This window comes from Mus pahari, chromosome 5, assembly GCF_900095145.1.
Source record: "Mus pahari chromosome 5, PAHARI_EIJ_v1.1, whole genome shotgun sequence".
NCBI classification, from domain to species: domain Eukaryota; kingdom Metazoa; phylum Chordata; class Mammalia; order Rodentia; family Muridae; genus Mus; species Mus pahari.
The window spans coordinates 55,858,495-55,881,641 of NC_034594.1; the positions used below are offsets into that span (position 1 = coordinate 55,858,495).

A 23,147-nucleotide genomic window follows, 5' to 3' on the forward strand; every position below is an offset into this window, starting at 1 on the left:
CTACAAAGTGAGTTCCAGGACAGCCAGGGCTACACAGAGCAACCCTGTCTCAAAAAAACCAAAACAAACAAACAAACAAAAAACAAAAAAAGATAAGAACGTAGTAAATCTGGTAACTGCAAAACAGCATAATTTTTTTTCCCTATCTTAGATGCTTCTAGTGAGAAGAATGATCATGTCAAGCTCACCTAAATTGAAGAGTTATTTATTGAGTATTTCATCTAGTCTGTCTGTGTGACTTGGATAGAGAACCCTTTGTCAAAGCCAGCTCCTCTATGACCCACAAGGCCCTCCAGAATTCATTTGGAATATGTAAGGGAAGCCTCTTGGACAGAGCAGCCAAGAGAGGGAAGGATTAACTGCTACCCACCAGGGCTTTACTCCTTCACTGTCAGCCCTGCTGGAGAGCTCTGTGCCTCCCAAGGCTGCAAAATGAAGGGCTGAGCCATGGGCTGCTTTGTTTCCCAGACAGCTGCTAATCGTCCTGACAATGCTACAACATTTAGTTTTCTGACGTCCAGAGCATCTAGAGCGGTCCTCAATTAAACATGTTTTAATCACCAAGCTTCTAAATGCCAGCATGAGAGATAGATGCACCCAGTAGAGCTTGCTTGGCTCTGGCCTCCTGCTTCCCACATTCAAATTTCCACATTTATGCATGGGGAGACTTGGGAAACCTCCAGAAACTGATCAAAGGAGAGTCCTGTTCCTTCCTATTAGCTACTTTTACTTTCTTACCTCTGTAAACGCTATTCTGTAGAGGTTAAGGCTTTTAACATTTGCTAAAGGAGCCTGTTGGCTTTAATAAATAGATCTGTGACTAACTGTTGTTATTTTGAATTGTTTAAGGTGTGGTGACTAATTCAGGACAGTTGTGACTTTGCCAATTGCATTTGGGATACTGGAATCATCTGTGAAGTAAAAGAACAGGTAGTGGGAGGAGGAAGAGAGGGAGAAGGAGGAAAAGGGGTCAGCTAAGAGGTATGCGCAGAAAACCTCCAGAGACTGTCTTATCAATACAAATAGTCTCAGCCCCAGTTAGACTAACCACTGATGTCTTAATCTGGATGCAAGTGCTTGTAGAGATTCAAAAGAACCTTTGACAGTTGAGTCTCCTTTCATTTTATTCCTTGATATTCTTTTTAGTTTTTGTTTGAGACAAGTTCACATGGAGCCCAGGCTGGCCTTCAACTTGCTATGTAACAGATGATGACCTTGAACCCCTCCCTCATTTTCCTGCTGCCACCTCCTCGGTGCTAAGATTGCAGTGGTACACACCCCTGCACCCAGATCAGACTTTGAGATTTGCTGATAAAGGGGTGTCCTGTTACTTTTCTCATAATGGCCTTATTTTTGCAAGGGCATGAATACAGCCTTACATTCTTCTTCAATAAGCATCATTTGTAGCTATCTTTATGAATACAAGATCTAGTTAAAAACTTTAAACAAAAGTACCAATTTTCATAAATGGTATACATTTGTACAGGACAATTGAAAAGAAAGTCTCAATGACAAGAGTCATTAGCCATTCTGAGTTATTAGAAAAAAATTTTCAAAATTAGATTACTTTGTCCTGCCTCTTGGGCTAAAGGGGCCAGTCACCAGGGGACATGGCACCAGGGGACCCACCCGGGATATTCAGGTTCTTGACTTTCAACGGAGACTGAGTGTATCACGAATCTCTCCTTCCTTATAACTGTCTCAGAGATGGCCCACTACCATCCAAGTTGAAACACTAGGAAGTCAATTAGTGTCAGTTATGATATGAGCACCTGTCGGCAAAGACCTGGACTGAAGTCAAACCCATTAACATAGTCACTCATGGCTGCCAAGTGGTCAGACTCTGGAACAGTTAGGTTGTCATCTACATTCAAAGAGGTGACCCAAAGGGAGAAAGGTCCAAAGGCCCATTAGTCATCTTCTACGCCATCCAATTCCCCATCACGTATATATGATGTATGCATCTGGAACAGGGCACCTATTTTCTAATGGTCATTTTAGGAGATCATACAAGCTACTCACAAAAGTCAGGGTTACTATAAATTGAGAGTTTGAGTCCCTTTACCTAAACTTTTAAACTTTTTTTTTCTTCTTTAATGAATCTCATTGCCTTTGAGAATGCAATTAGTCAGAAGAGAGAAAAATTCAGATAACACTATTTGGAAAAGAATAAAGTACATCACAAAATTATAGGATAGGGAATATTACTAACAGGACCTTACTGTCTTAAGAAAGATGTGGGTGACTCTTTCCCTGACAAATTGATGTGTTCCCTGCTATGTGGAAGCTTTCCAAGCCCAAATGTCACTTGGCTTACAGAAATGAGGGGCTAAAAANAAAAAAAAAAAAAAAAATGATGAGTCTGGACAATGACGTGGATGGAATGTCACAAGCAGAAAGGAGAGGCAGACAAAGCAACAGATTAATACCCAGTTTGTGATGTTGAATCTGGATCTCTCTTTGACTCCACTCTATGGAAGTATAGGGGAGTTCTAAGCACAAGGGCTGAGTTACTTATGGGGCAAAAGCTGTGAACTAAGCTTCCACTTTCCATGCAACTGTCACTTTTGCTGTAATAGACAGGACACAGTGAAGCCACAGTGAGTGGACAAAGAGACAGAGGCCTTTGGATTAGATTATACACAGCTCCTTTTGAAAATGGTTCCTCAGAATGGTCACCACCATATGCTATGCTCTCAACAAACAAACAAACAAACAAACAAACATGGCCATAAAATGATCTTTCGGCAATCCTCATCTCTTAATCTTTACCTCTTGGACAGTTCTCTTAAAGACAATATTACAGATTAGAAACAGAAGAGTCATTTATGAGGAGGATTTTAAGCTTGAGAATTGGCAACCACAGATTTTTTTTTTTTTTTTTTTTTTAATTTTTAGGGTATCAGCCAGACACGGAATTGTGTGTGCCAGATAGTTTAAACTCCTACATGCAGTATAAGCTTAGAGCGGAAACAACTGAGCCATTAAAATTTAAAATGTTATTAAGGCCAATAGATGTCTTCAACTAGATCTGTGCTTAAGAATTCAAGATGACTTTTGTAGTCATAAAATGTAACAAAGAATGCATTAGGAAAGCCCTAACTGTTTGGGGATTCTTTTTTCTAATAGAGGGGTTCAGAGCATCTCTCAAGGGTCTCTCTTTAAACACAATTTGCTGAAGTGTGAAATTTGCTGGATCCAGCTCCACCCAGGAGCGAATCCCTAAGTGTTGGGAAGAACCTCATTAGAACAACATCTCACCTAAAAATACATCCCCAGCATGGCCACTAAGAAACACATAAAGTACGGCGCCAGTGTGCTGTGCAAGTTATTTTGCGTGTGCTCTGAAATGGAGGAGGAAGAGAAAAACACACGGTGCAAATATACTTCAAAAAATTAGCACTTATATTTCAAGGACTTCTCCTCTGAATAACACGCTTTAAAATTCTAAGATTTCCAAAAGGCATTGTCTCGGGCTCTCACTGCAGTCAGCTGGCTTCTCTGTGGTGGAGTAAGTTCCAAATGAAAGCTATAAACACCTTTCTTTCTGCTTCCCTGAGGACACACTTCTAACTCCTATTGTTCAGGGATCTGCTCTAGTTTTCACCCACCCAACTCTTCTAGTTTTGGGTGGGTGAAAAAAAAAAATGAAGCAATAACGACCCACACCTTCTACAGTGATGGCTCTGCCTCCATTTTAAGTGGGAAGAAAGGAACTGATATGGCCCCCAAAATCCAGCACTGGAAGAATGCTTCCTTCGAAGCTCCCTCAAACCTTCATCTCTTAAGAACCCTATAAACTGGGCATGGTGGCTCACGCCTTTAATCCCAGCACTCGGGAGGCAGAGGCAGGCGGATATCTGAGTTCGAGGCCAGCCTGGTCTACAAAGTTAGTTCCAGGGCTATACAGAAAAACCCTGTCTCGAAGGAAACAAAAAAAAACCCTATAGGATCAGGGCAGGTTCATTTGGCTTCAACACAATCAAGGACTATATCAACAACTCTTGGGATCACCAGTAATTTTCAGAGAGGGGGGAAAAATAAAGACTCCTTGGCTACCTTAGTGAAGGCAGAGCATATATAAGTAACCTTTCCTCTACAAACATATCTGAAAGACTGGTTTGTTTCTATGCCCTTAGTGTTGGTAAGGAAACATGATCAAAGCCGTGTTTCCATCCACCTTAACTTATTATGGCCAAAATATACACTTAATCGCTCTCCCCCACCCAAAGAGTCGATTCCAAAAGCAGTGGATTTACTGCTTGCACTATATTATCTAGATAAACACAAACTCTCCAGGGAGCCATTGTGAGCTGTCCTGTTCTAATGGACGGATCTGACCCAGTGTCCTACAGACTGGAAGCCTGCTGGTGGCAGATCCTTATTTAGCTCTCAAATGAAAACTCCTTAAAAGGGGTTTTAAGAGCTACCCCTTAAAAGCTGTGTGCATATGCTACAGCCCAAAGGATCCTATGAGAATACCTTAAAAATATCAGTTCTGGGGCTTTGCATCCAGAAAGATTTTTTTTTTTTAAGTATACCTCATACTGCCCAAGCAATTTGTATATTTATGGCGCTGCTCTAAGGCTTAGCAATTAATTCATCAGATAAAGAAATTGTGTAAGGGGTTGTTTGCTTGTTCTCTGTCTAAAAATAACCATTCTGAATTCTCACAGCTTTAACAGTGACCCTCATATTGTAATGGCCTTGGTAGAAATGAAGATGGAACAATTCACTACTTTCAAAGAAACGGGACTCCTCCCAACTACACACACACACACACACACACACACACACACACACACACACACACACATACACACCAATCTCACACACACACACACACACACACACACACACACACACACACTACTGTACAGCTGAGAACTCTATCTTTGTACTTTTGGCACAAGCCAAAGGAGTTTTACACATTGAGGATGCTGGAGCCAGGTGGGATACCTCGGAGAAGGTAATTACAGAAAGGAAGTGTTCAACCGCTAAGGCTTGCTTCTCTGAACAACTACAAATCTAAGACAATGTTTTGTGATCTACCTGAAGACCACAGACACTGTCTTCCCAAATAGTCATACCTTACCTTTGGAAGACATGGAGAAAGATTTCAATTAATCCCTGCAGGCTTCAGATCTCTCAAGGTAGGATTAGTCCTTCAATGTGACTTTTAGATTTGCATGGTATTTAAGGCAAATTAAAAACTGGTTAGAGACATCAGCAGGGGGTTAATAGGAACTTTGATATTCTTTGGATCTTCTCAGATGTTCAACTGCAGACTGAACTCAGGAGTCTCCATTGGCTACTTTAGATAGCGATTCATTTCATTAGTTGGAAGGATATCTAGAGAGTACAGAAACCCATCTAAGAGCTCATGGCTCTTAGCCCCAGGCTCCTCAATTCTGACCGAAGGCAGGCATTTACATTTTGCATCTCTTCATGGCTTCTCCAGAGCACAGAAGTTGGCAGTGGAGTTCAATGTAGCAAGCACAACATTGAGCAATGAGAAAGAACGCAGAATTAGGCTGCCAAGAGCAAGCAAGAAAGTGGATTTCCTGTCTCACAGATGAACATGTGTGTATATTTATGTAGGAGCAAAGCAAATGGAGTTAAGGAAAACAGTGTTCTCTGGGCTTGAGTGCATAAATAAAAACCAACGTCCATTTTCTGAGAATGAAATATTTACCTCTCTAAACAATGAGAACTTTCACTTGTACACAATAATTACCACTAGGCACTGTAGACATACCATTTGTCTAAGCTGCTCAGTCAACCTTGAAGTTGGATAATTTAGTAGATTCCTTTGGAAGGCTTTTCATTTTTTTTCCTCCTCACCAGGCCTTATGGTACCAACCATGAATACAAATCCAGGAATCCTGGTTCCCCAAACAAAAAGGCTATATTTTATAGAACTGCTTATATATTTGATTTTAGCATTATAATAATGAATTAATGAGCAGGCCTATTAATTATAGTGAAAGCAACAACATTCTTCAGAAATGAAAATCTTTTTTTTTTTTCGGTATTAAGTTTAACTCAGGAGATCATTTCTTTAAAGAAAATATTGTACTCTATGGTTTTTTAAATACACATTTCATAAGGACTATGAACTGAGCCCAGAGCCTGTGGCTGGAGCTGTTAATGAGAAAACCACAGCCTGGATGGTCTGAAGACCATTGTGCGCTTGGTGAAGCTTATAATGATCTGAGCAAACAGGGGTCTCTCAGCCAGTCGCCTCTTTTGCACCCCCTAACATTATTCGCCCACAGGAAGGAGGCACAGACCACCTATCAGTGCAACCTCTGTGGGATTTCTGAGTTTGTTGGGCAAGCTCCCTGCTTCTATCAAATTTTGTAGGGGTAAGGCAGATAGATCAAAGCCGACAGCAAATCACTGCAGTGAGAGGATAACATGAACAATCAGAGTGTGTGATTATCTGAGACCTAAAGTGGGAAGGATGTAAATGGTGAAGAGAAGCAGGATTCCTCACAATGGCTCAGAGAGGAAAGGCACTTTCTGAGCAAGACCGATGGCTGGGCTTCAATCCCTGGAACCATATGAAGGTGGGGGGAAAAGACTGACTGCAAAGTTGTTCTTTGACTGTGACACATACATATTGTGCATGCTTGCACATACACACACACACACACACACACACACACACACTCATAAAAAATATGTAAATAATTTTAAAAACGGAGACAAAGCTGTGCCCATCAGTCAGCATCGAGAGAGGCACACATAAATGTGAGTATCAATGGGAAAAGATTTGTGGTCCAAGGAAGCAAAGGCATCTTTCAAATCATAATTACCTTGGTTAATTTTGTTTTTAACACAATCAAAACATCTTACAAATAACGTGTCTTGCCAAATACAAACTGCCTCATGGGGATTAAGCAGTGTGTTAAGCCACCACATCCTTCCCCTGAAGCATCATTTCCCACAAGTGGTGCGGCCATTTCAACATCTTAACCTCCACTCTGACTACTCCCCTTTCTAGATTTAGTACGCCACAGTAGAGACCAGCTTAGAAAATAAAAATGTAAAGCCAGATTGCTAACTATGTTTACACTGCTGGCCATTCACTAGGCCACAGCCATGCTTCTGCAGCCGGAAGCCCTCCTACACAACATGTGAACAAATGACTGCCTCCTGTTCCAATAAAACTTTATTTATAGGTGCCAAAATCTGAATTCTTCAGGTCTGAATGTCACAAACTGTTACTCATCCTTTGATTGTATTTAACCCTTTAGAAATACAAAAGCTGTTCTTAATCAGCTAACATTTGTGCCTTTTGTTTCTTTCTCTTTTTTTTTTTCCCTTTTGCATGCTTAAAGAGACACCTTTGTCCCTGAGACCACTTCACTTGAGCATTGTTTCCACCATAATTCTTAGAAACAACGGGACGAGCTTTCGGCTTGTCCTTTGATCTCAAATTCTTTTTCTGGCTAACTCCAGTATGGCCTTCATGCCTCACACCTAACCACTGACTAGACTCATACTGAGCAATGACCTCGCCTTTCAACACCTTTTATATGAAGCCAAATCCTCATGTGCCTTATTTTCCCTTGAGCCTACTAATGCAATGAGCTCCTTATCTGCCAACCTTGTCAGAGTGTCAAAGGAAGGCTAAGAACCTTCATGTGGGTCCTTTTATTTTTATTATTATTATTATTATTATTATTATTATTATTATTGGTTTTGTTCTTTGTATTGAGTCCTACTTCCACCCCTTAATTATACAAAACCCATCTAAGCTTCAGACCCCAGAAAACCTGGCTTCTTTATGCCTGTGGCAAACCACCCCACCCAATTGTCCCAAGATTCTTTTCCCTTCTCCCACCATTTCCCCCAAAGCTTTCTTCTCCTCTCTAGAAGACAGGTAGCAATTATACCCAGTGGGGATGAGAATTCCCACTGTTCTCCATTATCCCACTCAAATAACATAATGTGTCTAATTAAAAGATGGCAGAGAAAGAGAGAATGGGAGCTTACCAGTTGAGTAATAACAGACAGTGTGCCTCTTGTACTTAATTATTTTCTTTTCTTGTCTCATTATTTTGGGTTTATTGGATGTATGACTACTAGACAGAGTTAACCCATTTGTTTTTATTGTAAATAAAAATTAAGTCAACAAACATATTGAATAACTACGACTACATTTTAGTACAATGGTATTATGACAAAGTGTTGTGCCAGTTTATTGGTGGTATGGCATTCTTTCTTCTTACAGTTTCCTTGACTGTGCCACCCTCAAGACCAGGGCCAGTCTAACAAGCCCTACCGGTTTGTCTGATGGCAAAGCAACTGGGAAAGGTCTTCAGAGAGGCTCCTGAAGGCTCAAACAACTGCTTGAGAACAGCGATGACTAAATTATGTTCGCAGCCTACAGCAGTTCAATCAAGGAAACAGGAGCCTGCTTCATGCACTACTACAATCATACAGGAATAGGTCATGTCACTTGACTATGGAACTCTTAAGAGATGAGCATTGCTATGAAGTCACACCAGTGTAGCAAAGTTGTAATGAAGCCCTTTAGAATTGCTTCCCACCTAGGAATAGCTCTTAAGGTCCTGCTTCTCCATGTCCAGACCTATTAACTACAAGGTCATGGCTTTTGACCTTGAATGCATAGGATCCCATAGAAAAGGCAGCATTAGACAATTGGGCAGGTTTAGAGAACCACATAATCTCTAGTCTATCTGAATGCTTCTGGACTCAGAGCTTCAAATGTTTGTCACTGTAACATGATTGCTGCCAAAGACCGGGGGGGGGGGGGGTGTCAGCTCTTTCCTACCCAGTTACAGGCAAATGTGAATCCAAACTGTACATTGGGGAGATGGTTCAGTAGGTCAAATTGCTTAGAGCTATCTCCTGGTGGAAAGAGAATGGATTCCTGAAAATTATTCTCTGACACCACACAAGTGCCTTCATGTGCACACCAAACTACACACATATCCTCTTTCATACATAAACAAAATACTCTTTAAAACACAGATACCCCTGCCCATGGGTGAAGTTCAGAGGGGTTAGTAGAGAAAACTACTTCCCATTGATGCCAGGTTAAGATTTAAGGCAAACAAGCACCACCACCCCCTGCCCCTTTCAGTATGATCTAGTCTGAGAGCTGACAAACCAAGCCTGAAGAGGTTAAGAAGTGCACAGTAAAAAGAAGTCAGCAGTGTTAAAGCTGGGTGCTCCCACAGGATTTTAAGGAAAAAGATCACAATTTCATTCCTTAGCCAGAAAACCTTTTTCCATTTACACAGCATCTCCCACTGCTAGGAACACACACACACACACACACACACACACACACACACACACACACACACACACCCTGTATTCATTTGCCTGCGATGGTCCACTTAAGTCAAAGTAAACTGAAGGAAAGCAAGAAAACAAGCCAGCAGCAGTTGGCGGAGCCATTTCTCAAACAAAAGGCAGAAGAGTTGCTAAGGATGGAAGCCACAGGAAGCCAGGCCTCCCTTTCTCCTTCTGTCAGTCTGTCAAGGACAGGAAGTCTGGGAGGAGCTTCCAAGTCTTCAAGCTTTAAGGTGACGATTCTTTAGGTAGATTCCCCCTCATCCCATCCCCAACTCCTCCTCCCTCACTCCTGGCATGAGGGGTGGGGTAGTGACATGTCCTTAAGCATTTGGTGAAACCAGGTACTCCAGAAGTTGTAATATCCAATGCAAACCACCCCACACTTTACTGCATGCAAGTGCCTATGCCTCAGGACCAGCTTCCTTCCCACAGGACCCTCACCTATTGGGAAACAACCAGTGTCTCTCCATTAAAGCCCTTTTGGTTAAAGCTGGCATCCATCACTCAACTTATAAAAAAAAAAAAAAAAAAAAACCAAGTGTCAGATACCCTGACTTCCTTTGTCTTTTGTGTAGGATTTGTTTTGATCCCAGGGGGAGAGGGAGAAAAGGCTGCTGCTACATCTGGGTTCAAATGGTTTTACACACTCTTGTGAGAATAGGCCCATTCACACCACCTTCCATCAAAGCCCCTCTAAACCCAAACCTCACACCCCTTTCTCTCACAGTGGGAGACGGGTCAAGCTGAATACAGGAATACCATTGATTTCCTAATGATTGGAAGGAAAGACCACTGTCCACACTAAGATTTTCTTCTTGTTATCAAGTACTTGGTTTGCTTTAAAAACAAACAAAACATAACAAACAAATAAATAACCATGGTTACTCATGAGAACCACAACAGCAACACAAAAGAAAACACAGAAAACAAAACCATGAAAACACAGCAAAGCAAAGGTAGAGAGAACTATTGTGGGGCCTCTGGGTGCTAAACGCTAACAACCATTAACATCCATTAATTCTATGTATTCCTTATAGAGTAAGCCATCATTGGCTATACAGGTCCTTAAGGAATCTAATTTAATGGAATGATGGAACCCAATGCAATTAGAATATAATTGTGCATATGTAAATATGCTTAGGGGAGCTTTGATAGAGCTGAAGACTGTAACAGTCACCCAGGAATCTGGCCTACATTATTAACATTGTTAAGAAAGGGTTTGTTAAGCAAAGACAAACCACCCAATGATTTGGAATCGGTGAACTTCAAAGTGTAGGGCAGGACATGGAGGTGGCCCTATGCACATGTGTAAAGTTCTCTATTGAGCAGAAACACTCTCTGGCTGGCGTGATAGGAGGTCTCCTTATTGAAAGATTTATTTTTAATTTTGAATAGCTTCCCAGCATCCACCTCCATGAAAATTAAAATAAAGAGATGGAATTTTGTCCTATTAAGCAAACCTCCCTGCAGGATCGGTCAACAAGACAGGGAAAGAGTCACCTCATTGCTTCAGAGGAATTACCTGTCTACCTTTCTGCTAGATCTAAAATAATTACAACAGCCATTTTTCATAAAACTTTTGACTCTTTCCTCCATTCCTAATAAAGTTTTTGCAAGTGTTATTCGTGGGGAAGATTTTCAACATGCCTTTCGTTTGCTCTTTGGACCTTTTGGCATAGTATGGGCTGACATAATCTTTTGGCTTGAGTCCTTAAGTATATGAAGAACCATGGAAGTCTCTTCCTTAAACCTGTGCATGGATGTTAAGCCCATCTCCCAAGGGCTGCCCTCTGCCAGAGAATGATTTCAGACTTGACCCTGCATAGATGTGGCCTCAAAGGGGGCAGCCCTAGTTTTAAATTGGTTAAGAACACAATGTTCTTATTTGTGTGAGGGTAATTGAAAAGGTGTAATAAAAGAGAGAGGACTGAGCTCAACGGAAGAGCAGTTATCCCAGAGCTGTGGATAGAATAAGGATGGAGAAGGACTGGATTTGAAAATACTGAGTAGCCATAACCAGATGCTTCTGCATACAAACAGAGCTCTGTGCATGTCGGCTGCTTCTTATACCAACACCAACTATGGTCCAAGGAGCTATGATATGACCATTGCTTTAAATACACACACACACACACACACACACACACACACACACACACACAGAGAGAGAGAGAGAGAGACAGACAGACAGACAGACAGACACAGAGACACAGAGACAGACACACAAGTAAACACAATACAACAAAGAAACCTTATTGATGATCACAAACTCTTACTTGTGATACTACTAAAAACTCTAACATCATCTAGTCTTTTTAGAAAAACCAAACAACCTCAGACAGTGTGGGCTACCTAAAAGTACAAAATTAAAAGGCAAAGGCTTAGGGACCAAAGCTGTCAGTAAGGTGCATGCCTAGAAAGATTAGCAAAGATGGTGGCAAATTCTTATAACAGGGAGGTGAAGATGGATGGATAGATCCTTTGTGATCACTGGACAATTGGGATAACTTATACAATGAGACAGTCTAAAATAATAAGAGTGATAATAATAATGAAAATAAATCATATATCAAACTAACAAGATTATTCCTGAGGAGTCTATCAGTGTTGTCCTCTGATTACCACCCTACATGTGTACACAATGAATGTCAATGAATGTACTAGACACACATCTCAATACATGTGAATATATACATAAAAGATAAAAGCCTGCCCAGTTGACATACTTATGGTTCATAACTACAATAGACTATCCAAACTTAAACAACTGATGATTTTTCCATAGTTGCTCCTGTTGAAAGTCCCAAATTGTTTCTTTAATGTATTTTAGAAAAATTAGAGTAAAATGGAAAAAAGAAATAATAGCTTTGGAGATGGATATTTTACTTAGCTATGGTAATCACCTCCTGGAACACTTAAAAGAAGTGAAAGATGAGGCAGCAGGGTTGGGGGCAGCCTATAATCTTTATCTGGTCATGCTTGCTATCCTAAGAACCTCATACATAAGCCAATGTCCTCCTCCCCCTCCTCCTGAACTCTTCAAAATTAATAGGGAACCTGACCAGTGTGATAGCTCAGCAAGTAAAAAAAAAAAACAAACAAAAAAAAAACAGCCTGTCAGGAAAGCCTGACCTAAGCCAACCCTTGGATTCCACAGTGGAGGGAGAGCTGCCCATTCCTAAAGGGCCTGATCTCCACATGTGAACCCTGACTCTCTTGTACTTCTCAATATTCAAGATTGTGACAGATTGATAATTAACTCAGCCCAAACACTTTAAGAACAACCAAGTTTTCTAGCTATGTCTGTTTGAAGTATGCTATATGAGAAATGGATGCTACAAAATTAGCATGCATCTTCTTTAAGAAAGTAGGATGGAATTGGAGAAAGGTATGACCGTAGCCCAAGCTCCTCATTCTTCTGCCTCCATCTCCTAAGTACTGGGCTTATGGGTGTGGTGGGTCTATCACACAGGATGAGCAAGCTTCTTAAGGCAAATTTTGTTAAGTACAGAAGATTTACACAGTTGGTTCTGATATAGAGCCATGAATATTATTTATATAGTCTTTTACATTTAAGAACAAGATCCAAACTACAACTGCTAATGCTTTTGTTGGATAATTCAAGAGATGCCAGGGCAACACCCTGCATTAGTAAAATCAATGTTATGATCCTATGTAATCTGTAAATGCTGTAATGTCCACCTATGGATTTAGGGATTAAGTAGCAAAGACAAGGGGTGGAGGGATGGTTCAGTGGTTAAGAGTGCTTGCTGAGCAATCATGAGGACCAGAGTTTAGATCCCAGTAATGACATAACAAGCCAGACACTCAGCATACATTCACCCTTAGTATCCCCAGTATGAAGCAGAGACAAAAGGATTACTGTGGTTTGCTGGCTCCCAGTCTGTCCTAGAAATCACAAACCCCAGGTTTAGGGAGAGATTCTGCCTCAGAGGAAATATTAGAGAGATGGGCACTAGGCTCTTCTTGACTCTAAGTGCTTTGGTGCTCATGGGCTCTTGTACCTGCATACACACATACATCTACATTCATTGATGATAATAGTTAAATCTCAAAAGACAAAAGAGGCAAATCAAATAAGTGTGTCCAAGGGACTCAATTTACTAACAGTTCATCATCTTTCAATCATACTGCCTGATTCACTCTATTGCCTGCTACAAGAATGGCATGCAGCTATTCCAAAGCTTTGTGGTAAACTAGTACCTTTTGTATTCTAATGCAGCTTCTACATTTATAATAAATAAATAGGTTCTACAATTCATGATTATCAGCACCTATGACTTTCTCCATAAACAGTATATACAGTAAATAGGAATTGATTCCTACCTGCTTGGTTGGTTGTCACTGTGACAGACACTGACTGGTCCGGGCTAGGGTTATACTTAGACACTCCATTCACTGCCCAGATCTCAAATGTGTAATTGGTGTGTGCGAGGAGGTCAGTGATGGAGACTCTGGTCGTCTTGAGTCCGTTCTGCTGTGGTGTGTAGTGGACTCCACTTCCACAGGGCCGGCATTTGCTGGGATCACCAGCGCCACATTTCTTGCAGACTACATTGTAAGAAATGTCCTGACGGCCCCCTGTGTTCTGAGGACTGCTCCATTCCAAGTTCACCGATGTCTCGTTGACATTAGAAATCAAGTTGAGGGGAGCAGATGGTGGACCTAGGGAAAGAAAAACAGACCATTACACTAAGGACTGAGATCCTTTTGGACCCCTTTAGAGTTTGTATTATCTTCTCTGCAGCTCTAGGAGAGTAGCAAGCCCCATTTGGCAAAGCAAGCAAAAGGCAAAGAAAGTTAACAAAAGGGATCCTTTAAAAGGACAATACCATAGAAGTTGTGTGTGTGTCTGTATCGTTCTACTTCCAGTGCAAATAAACATGCCACTTAGAGACACGAAACCACTCTACAGAGAGCGGGCTTAAAGCCCAGGCCTGCTCTTAGTTGGCAGCAGAGTAGCATACGTTATCTGGTCTCCATCTTACTTTCTGAGAGTCGGCTCTACAAATGGATTCCAGTTCCCAGAGCTGTGGGGGCTAGAAAATTAATACTTAGAGACTGCTTTTGAAGACGTGTTCTGGTTGCTCAGTAGAACCCATTACCAATAGCAAATTAAATGATTAGAGCTATATAGATATAGGTCTGCGGTCCCAGATGCAGGTAAGCATTAAACCATTGCTGGGTAATTAGCAGGAACTGGTTTAATACAACTTCAAAGATATCAAAGAGATATACAGCTGTTGAGAGGTCTCAGAGCTAGGCCAGGGCTGTCCTTGACTACCAGATACCTCCTCTCACTCTTTGATAGATTAGGGCCACACCAGGCTATCTAAAAGCACATCCATCCCCACTGACATCAAAAGGTTTCTGATATGGGAACAAAGATGATGACTGTCATGATAGACAACTGGTTACTCACAGCACCACAGGTAGTTGGAAAACAGTAAAAGGAGACCGTGGACCCTTTAGCCAAGAGACTAAGTCCTGACTGCTGTCAAGTAGGGACTGGGATTGAAGGAGGAAGGAAGGACTTCCTTGGTCTAATTCAGTTTCTAAAGTTTAAAACATGTCTTTAATCTAAACAAAACAAAACAAAACAAAACAGCAACGAACAAAGAACAAAAAAATAAGCAAGATGAAGAGCCAATCTAAATTTTCATAAAAATTTGAGATTTTTTGTGAGACCCACCAATTCTTTCTACAGATACATACACATACAAACCACACATGCATATACACACATATGTATAATCACACATATATATATAGGTATATAAGTATACACATACCACATATACCCATACGTGTATGGTGTGCATATATACATATCTATGTACATATGTACACACACACACACACACACACACACTGTTTTGGGATGACTGCTATGAAGGTAATCGCCTTCACTTGGAGAAGGGAAGTTAACTGGAGGCCTATATGAAACTGATGCTTTCCCCCTTAGCCACAATGGAACACTGAATCTGGTCAAAGCAATAATGGAGACAGAGGTGAAACAGGTAGCCTGTGGCCATACAGTCGCATTCTACTTTTATTACTTGGCTTTCAGTGATTAGCGGGGCCAATGGATTTGGTGGGAACCTTCTGTGTGGGAAATCTCCCCTTCTTCTCTCTCAAACAGCTTAATTAAAGACCTTATTTTCAAAAGGGAAGCAGCTTCTCCCTGGCTCCCCTAGAGACCAATTATCTACAACCTTCGTAGCTGCAAGATCTATCCCCCAACCTTCCATTCTTAAGGAAAAAAACTAACAGAACTATTGCAAAATTTGTGTTAACCCTAAGTCTACTTCATAAAACCCTCAGAAACAAGTGTTCTCTTATTTAGAGTTTAAGACTGAATGTATGGTCTTGAACACAGCCGCTAGGATAGAGTAATAATGAATAAATGACGTCAGAATGCATAAATGGAATTACTTACTGAAAAAGTCAGACACTCAGAACCAAATATGGTGCTAAGTATTATTTATTTATTATTATTTTTTTACTTCTCGCTCTGGCCCTACTCCTTCCCTGTGTGGAAGACTTAAGGTTTATTTATTTTACGTATGTGAATACAAAGTCACTCTCTTCAGACACACCAGAAGAGGGCATCAGATCTTACTATAGATGGTTGTGAGCCATCATGTGGTTACTGGGATTCGAACTCAGGACCTCTGGGAGAGCAGTCAGTGCCATCTCTCCAGCCCTGGTGTTGAGTATTAAATGTCTTAAAGATGAAAGAACTAAGAGGCAGAAGTAGACCTAGAGTAAGTAGTGAAAGTTTACGCGATATAATTCATGAGAGAATTTTACTGATGTCACAAAGAACTGTGCCCTAGTCCGCCCTATGAGGCAGAAGTGTTACTTTAAGTCGGGGTGAGCATCTTCTACTCTTCAAATTCTGTGACTTGTGACCACTACCCTGCAAGCCATCACTGGACTGGAGCTGAAGCTGGTCACGGTTTGTGTTACAAAATGGGTCAGCCACTGGCTCTCACTTTGCTGAGCCTTGCAGGGATAAATAAGAATGACTCTGAAATACATTAACCCCCTTGCCAAGGCCCCAGTCCACCCTCACACGGGAAAATGTAACACAATGAACTGAGCACTACAGAGGCAGAAAGTCAGTAATTAGTATGTAGGCCAGGGCTTGGTGGAGTCTGAACAGAGAAGAAATGGAGCAGAAAACTAAATGGTCACAGGATGCGGAGATGTAACACAGCCACGGGGAAGCAACACAAAGATGCAGGGGGATTTCGGAAGTGGGGGTTGATATGAAAACAAGTCTCCGACTGCATTCTTGGTTCTTACAGAAGGCCTGGAGGTAAATGTTTAAAGGAAGGGTGAGAACAAAGTTCAAGTTCAATGTTGCCTCCAGGGCTGTTTTAGAGAATTGCACTCTTGTGTGTCGGATTTTACTGTCTTAGACCATGATGAGGACATAGTAGCATCAGTGCACAAATTGGACGATTACAGTTGTGTGATGAAAGGGGAAATGAAACATGGAAATCCCTGCCCTATGTGAGTACCACACTGGCCTACACAAAGACCGGGAAAAGCAAGCTAAAATCATAATGGTGGCTGTGTATTGTCTGTGGGATTGTGGTTTCTTTTTCTAACTCCTGTCAATTAAAAGATGACAAGCATGGAATAAGTGTGTTCCTCATTTTAAGTGAAGAGCCATTGTTTCCTTGGAAAAGAAAAAAAAAATTCTCTTCTCAAGACAACGAGGGGGGAGAGGATGGACTTGAAGACAGCCAAAGCCAAACTAGGTCTCTCACTGAGGCAACCTCGGCCAATAAATAGGAAAACAGACAAAAGAAAAGCTCTGACAATGACCTATTTTCTCTCCGATTTAAGTTTTGTATCTGCAAATCTAGTAGTCATCAAGACAGTGATGGCCTTCCTGGTTGGAGATGGTGTATCTGTGAGTGGAGTTTCCAGTTCTAAGTGTAGCAGGGCTCTCTATGTGCACATGTTCTAATTCCAGGGATCTAACCACCTGGCTGAAAGCACTCAAGAAAGACTATGTTCTCCAGACCTCTGAGAGTTTGAGGCCATCCTGGTCTACAGAGTAAGGTCTAGGACAGCCAAGGGTGCACAGAGAAACTCTGTCTCAAAAAAACAAAAGAAAGAAAAGTGTTCTCATGAACATAAGTAGTCAACTGTTTTTAATACAGTATAACTACTTAGATAGCATTGTATGATATTAGTTATAATTGTCCCAAAGAATATTTAACATATATGTGATAATGGTATTGCTCATATCACATTAGACATAGGTGAAGACCATCCATGGATTTTAGGATCTCTGAAGGTCCTAAGACCAATCCCAAAAGCACAGCGAGAGAAGACTACATGATTTTTATATCAATAAAAGCTACTGTAAAATGCAATCATATTTTCCAATCTTTCTGTCTATACCACTCTTATTGAACACTCACTGACACCAGGTTGCTTAAGGGTCACTGTGAGGAACAAAGTGGCTTTTATCGATACCAGCCTGAATACAAGGCTGGCAGTGAGTAGGGTACCACTCTCATTGCTGCTTCTTGCTTCTGTGGCTCCATTCCCTTAGGATGGCTGATGGTAGACATCCGCTCCACATCTGTCCCCATTTATCACCTGTGTCTACGTTATCCTCAAGGGAATCAATGTACTCAGTATTTCCCATTGTCTACCACTATTTCCAAATACCTAGTTCAGAGGAAGCGCCATACATGTTTGCTGATCCAGTAGATGGATGGATAGCAAGCAAGCACGTCACTTGAGTGTGCCTTGTTTTGCGTGGATGAACACAGGCTTCCTTAAGTTAAGGCTGAACCATTCAGCTTCTTCCATAAGGTTCATTAGCACGAAGCCTGGGTGTGAAGGACTGTCTTTGAATACACATTCCCATAGACTAACCAGACTGGAAAAGGTAGAAAAGGCTATATGCCCAGTATCAATGGATACTAATGCTGACAGGGGTGTAGAATGCTTGTATATCCAACAAACGTTTATCATGTGCCTCATTTCCTCACCTGCTAGAAGGGAGAAAGGAAAAAACCACACAACAAACCCACCTCAATTCATCCTAATGTGTTTGTGATAGATTCCTGCGTAGAAAGAGGATTTGTAGAAGAAACTGAGGCTAAAGACATTGAAATACAAAGTATGTGTGTGCACTGGATTTATAGGCAAGCACGACACCCTGCCCTGCCCTGTTCTTGTGTACTATGTGACTAGGTACCGCACCTGGGAGTTTAAAAAAGGGCTCTGTCCAATTAAAGCTTTGTCAAGTCAGAAGTGAATGGCTCCAGTCTCTCTTTTGCTTTCTTCTCGGTTGATGATTTACCATCAAACTAGCTAAAATCTCCCTGGAAGAAGTGGACTCTAACATTTCCAAAGGAAGCCTCACATTTGCCTTTAATAGAATTTTAAGAGTTCCCCTCCCTCACTTAATTTTATTTTTAATCACCAAATTAAGCCGTTTTTTTAAATATGAAATGATCAAATGCCGAAGGCTTGTAAGGGAAGACACTCCGATTTCATTTTGAATCGCACTTATAAATCTCCCCGTGGCATTCACATATAAGCTCAACCTTCTCTGTCTCTGCGCCCCAGCATTTCCAAGAATGGGGCTGGCATGTGAAACGCTTTTAAAGTTTTCGCATTTTGAATGCCTTTCTTGTTTTTAATATAATTTAGTGGCAGAGATAATAACTATACTACCAGAAACAAAAGGCAAATGTAATAACCTTTAATTTATGAGTAGAGCAGGGTCAGCATTCTTCCTTTGTAAGAACATTTTATTGCATAGCCACATTGTAAATATTTTATTCTTTATGGGCCATATGCTCTTGGCAACAACCATTCAGCAGCCACAGCAAGTATCTCCACCATGAGGCATGGCTCTGCCCAAGAAAACTTGGCAAAAGTAGATGGCAGTTGAAATTGGCCATAGCTTGTCAATGATTCCTGGAGGGATTAATCTGTGCTTCTCAACCTTCCTGATGCTAAAACCCTTTAACACAGTTCCTCATGTTGTGGAAGCATATATTATTCTCGTTGGTGCTTCCTAACTGAAATTCCTGCTACTGTTATGAATCATAATGGACCTGTGTTTTCCAATGGTCTTAGGTGAGTCCTGGGAAAGGGTTAGTTGAACCGGTGGGGATCGGGACTCTCACAGGTTGAGAAGCACTGGAATAGATGTTCCTTCTCCCCCAGAGAAGGTCTGTGGCACTATGGCACCACCCACAAGTTTGTGTGCTTGCATACTTAGTCTTCTCTGGCGATTTGAGGAGGTTGTGGAACTTTTAAGGGGTAAAGCCTTGCTAGACAAAGAGGGATACTAAAGGGATGACTTGATGACCTTTGTTCCCTGCTTCCTGGCTGTTGCAACAATGTAACCAGCCACACCTGTTTTGGCTGCAACCACAGAGATCCACCCCTGTGACTTGCTACTGGGATGGACTTAACTCCGAGCAACAAATAAATCATCTCTTCTTTCCATAAATCAGCTATTCTGCTATAGCATAGCAAATACAGGTACCTCCATATATGAATATATTTCTATGTACATTAAGTGCAGCATAAGTTAATAGAGGACACTCAGATCGGCAAGCCATGAGTGATGCTGATTTCCAAAACTGAGGTTAAACCTGACGTCATTGTCTGAGTAAGGAATGCAATGCACGGAACATTACTTCCCACAGCTCTGACAGAGATGGGCACTGCACCTCTTGCCTCTGTGGAGAAGTTTAAATGAACATTCATTTCCTCCAGTGGTGTGAACCGCTTTCCACATCACCTAGCAGGTGCTCATGAAAGGTGCTATGACGGGTAATTATTGTTTTCTTGTGGAATGTCAATATTCCACTCTTGTGGGAAAGAGTTCGACAGTAAGAAATCCTAGCCAAATTATGGCAGATAGAAACGGTTATCACAGTACATAGTGTTGTATCATAAAATATCGCATGTTATGTTGCAAGCGGGATTTTCTTCCTCCTTCGCTAAATATGCCTTCTCCTTTCGGGAATGGCAGCACATTCAGAGGACCTGAATTTGGTTTCTGGCACATGTCCGGTGGCTCACACCTGCCTGTAACTTCAGCTCTCTACTGGTCTCCTCTGGTACTACACTCACAGGCACATCTCCTGTACATGCACATATACACACATGACTTTAAAACCACTAGCTAACCATGAACCTGGCCATTGATGTGTCCAATGAGGTATAGCCAGCATGTGAACTTACTTCATAGGAAGGTACAGCCAGCCTAAGAGTGGCTAGTGAACTGCACCCAACCCCAAATGCACCCAACCCCAAATCAACTGGAAATGGATTTAATTCTTAAAGGAACAGACTAGTTCTTGAGCTTTAGGATGATTCCATTTGGATGTGGATTTAACAGACAGACAGACATATGGTGTAAAGATACACACACACACACACACACACACACACACACACACACACCAAAAAAAAAAAAAAAAAAAAACCCTGAAAATTCAATTTCTTGTGACAACTGGCATCAAAGTGCTAACAGACCCTGAGGCAGCCCATCACATAACCTTTTTATTTCCTTCCTGTGAGAATATTAGCCTCCATTCGTCTTTCTTGGTTTATTACTATTTTTGAGTGTGTTCACATATGTGAACTGAGTGTGCCTATTTGTACATGTGCAAGCCAGAGACCATCAAGAGCCCTTCCTCTCAGGCTGTTCACTTTGATTTCTAGCCAAGGTCCCTTATTTTTGCCTGGATCTAGATATGACAAGTAGGGTAAGCTGGCTGGCCAGCTGGGGTTACAAGAGCATGCCACCATATTCGATTTTAAAAAATGGGTTGTGGGGGGGGGGCTGGCGAGCTGGCTCAGTGGTTGAGAGCACTGACTAGTCTTCCAGGGGTCCTGAGTTCAATTCCCAGCAACCACATGGTGGCTCACAACCATCTGTAATGGGGTCTGATGCCCTCTTCTGGTGTGTCTGAAGGCAGCTATAGTGTACTCATATAAATAAATCTTTTTAAAAATGGGTTTTGGGAATTGAACTCCTATCCTCATGCTTGCTGACAAGTGCTTTGCCTACTAAAAGATTTCTCCGCAGCCCATGGTTTGTTTATCGTCCCATCATACCCTGCAGTCTGGTGGCATTGAACAGCCTAGGTCTGTTGACTGAGTAAGTGATAGGTCCTTTATCTGGATTGTACAGCTACCGTCATCAGAACCATCGTTGCCATATTGTGTGTGTGTATGTGCGTGTGTGTGTGTGCGTGTGTGAGAGAGAGAGAGAGAGAGAGAGAGAGAGAGAGAGAGAGAGAGAGAGAGGTGGGGGGGAGCTGATAGAAAAAAAATACTAAGTGCCAGTCTCATATTAAAATTAAAAAAAAAAATCTAGTTTGTAACCAAGGAGTCTTAGTTGACAGAAGAGTCACAGTATCAGGGCTCCTGTGGCACCATAGCATCTAGACCCATTACAGATTTTTAATACTTAACTGATTTTTAATCATCATTTTAAAATTCAATGCCTGAGCCATGAAATTAATTCTGGAAGTAGCAAGGAACATCCCAGGAGCCCGGGCAGAAACATAACTCTTAACATGATCAATTTCTTTAAGCGTAACTGTCACCCGATAAAATGCCAAGGCAACCGGTTACAAGACATTATCTTCTGAGGAAGAGGCACCTTGGGGCTCCAGTTCCATTTCATAAGGCTTCGTGGAACATGCACAACTTTGGGGGCTGTCAATAATACTTCAGTGTCTTAGCTGGAAAGCCCTTCAACCCTTCAGATAAGCTTTTGTTGTTAATGTGTCTCTGGTTGAAAGACAGGTTGTAAGACAGAGTAAACAGTTGGGGGTGTGTAAGTTTGGACTTCGAAATGAAGCCCCTGCTTTTCCCCCCTGACAGCTGTATATGTTGCCACCACTAATTGCTTTCTCTTGACCCTGACAGCTGGGTTAGTTTACATAAAGACTGCTGTCCAGGGATACCACGTTTGAGATTTATGAACGGTGCAGAACCTTTTATCACAGCAGTTTATGTGTTTTAACAATGAAGAGTGCCAAGGCAGAGCTGTCCATAATTTCAAAGTTGAACCATTTGGACACATCCATCACTTGTTGCTGTCATGAAGAAGCCTTAACTTCCCATAGAGGTCAGCTTCCTGACATTCTACCAGGGTCTACCCTTTCTCTACTTCTATTCTGCCATTCTCCTCTCCAGGAATCTTTGTCCTTTTTTTTTCTTAGTTTGACCCAATGTTTTGTTGCTGGATATGAGATGACTAGAGTACAGCTGAAATACTTTATGGCTTCTCAGTTGCACATGAGCACTTGGAAATATACAGGAGCAAGGAAACTATGACTGGTACTTCATTCAGGAATGAGCTGAGCTGTGTGCCTCGTGCCTGTACATGTTCTTACAACATGGTTGCAATTTTATCCCAGAATACAAACTTAGTAAATATCAGGGCAAAATGATAACAGAAAATTGCTATGAACAAAAGCTAAGCAGGGTGGGAGGTGGCTTAGCTGGTCAAGCTGTGTGTGTGGGGGCCTGAGTTCAGATCCTCCGCAGCCACATAGATATTGTAACACCTGTGCTGTGGAAGAAGTGGAAACAAGTGTTCCCCTTGGGGGCTCACTAGTCAACCAGCCTAGCTAATATGGTGAGCTCTAGGTGTAGTTAGTGAGTGGGGCCTGTGGCAAATAAAGCCTATATTGAGCTTTGGCCTCCTCCCTCTCCTCGCCTCGCCTCGCCTCGCCTCGCCTCTCCTCTCCTCTCCTCTCCTCTCCTCTCCTCTC

At 41.6% G+C, this 23,147-nt stretch overlaps 1 protein-coding gene across 2 annotated transcripts in view; it reads right to left on the bottom strand.

The window, feature by feature from the left end:
* The window catches only part of Epha4 (EPH receptor A4), a 143,908-nt gene that overhangs the window by 44,952 nt on the left and 75,809 nt on the right, over positions 1-23,147 (bottom strand). For both annotated transcript variants that reach the window (XM_021199095.2, XM_021199096.2), the window contains exon 5: positions 13,684-14,022. In XM_021199095.2, the coding sequence (XP_021054754.1) occupies positions 13,684-14,022 (339 nt within the window). The remainder of the gene's footprint in view (positions 1-13,683; positions 14,023-23,147) is intronic.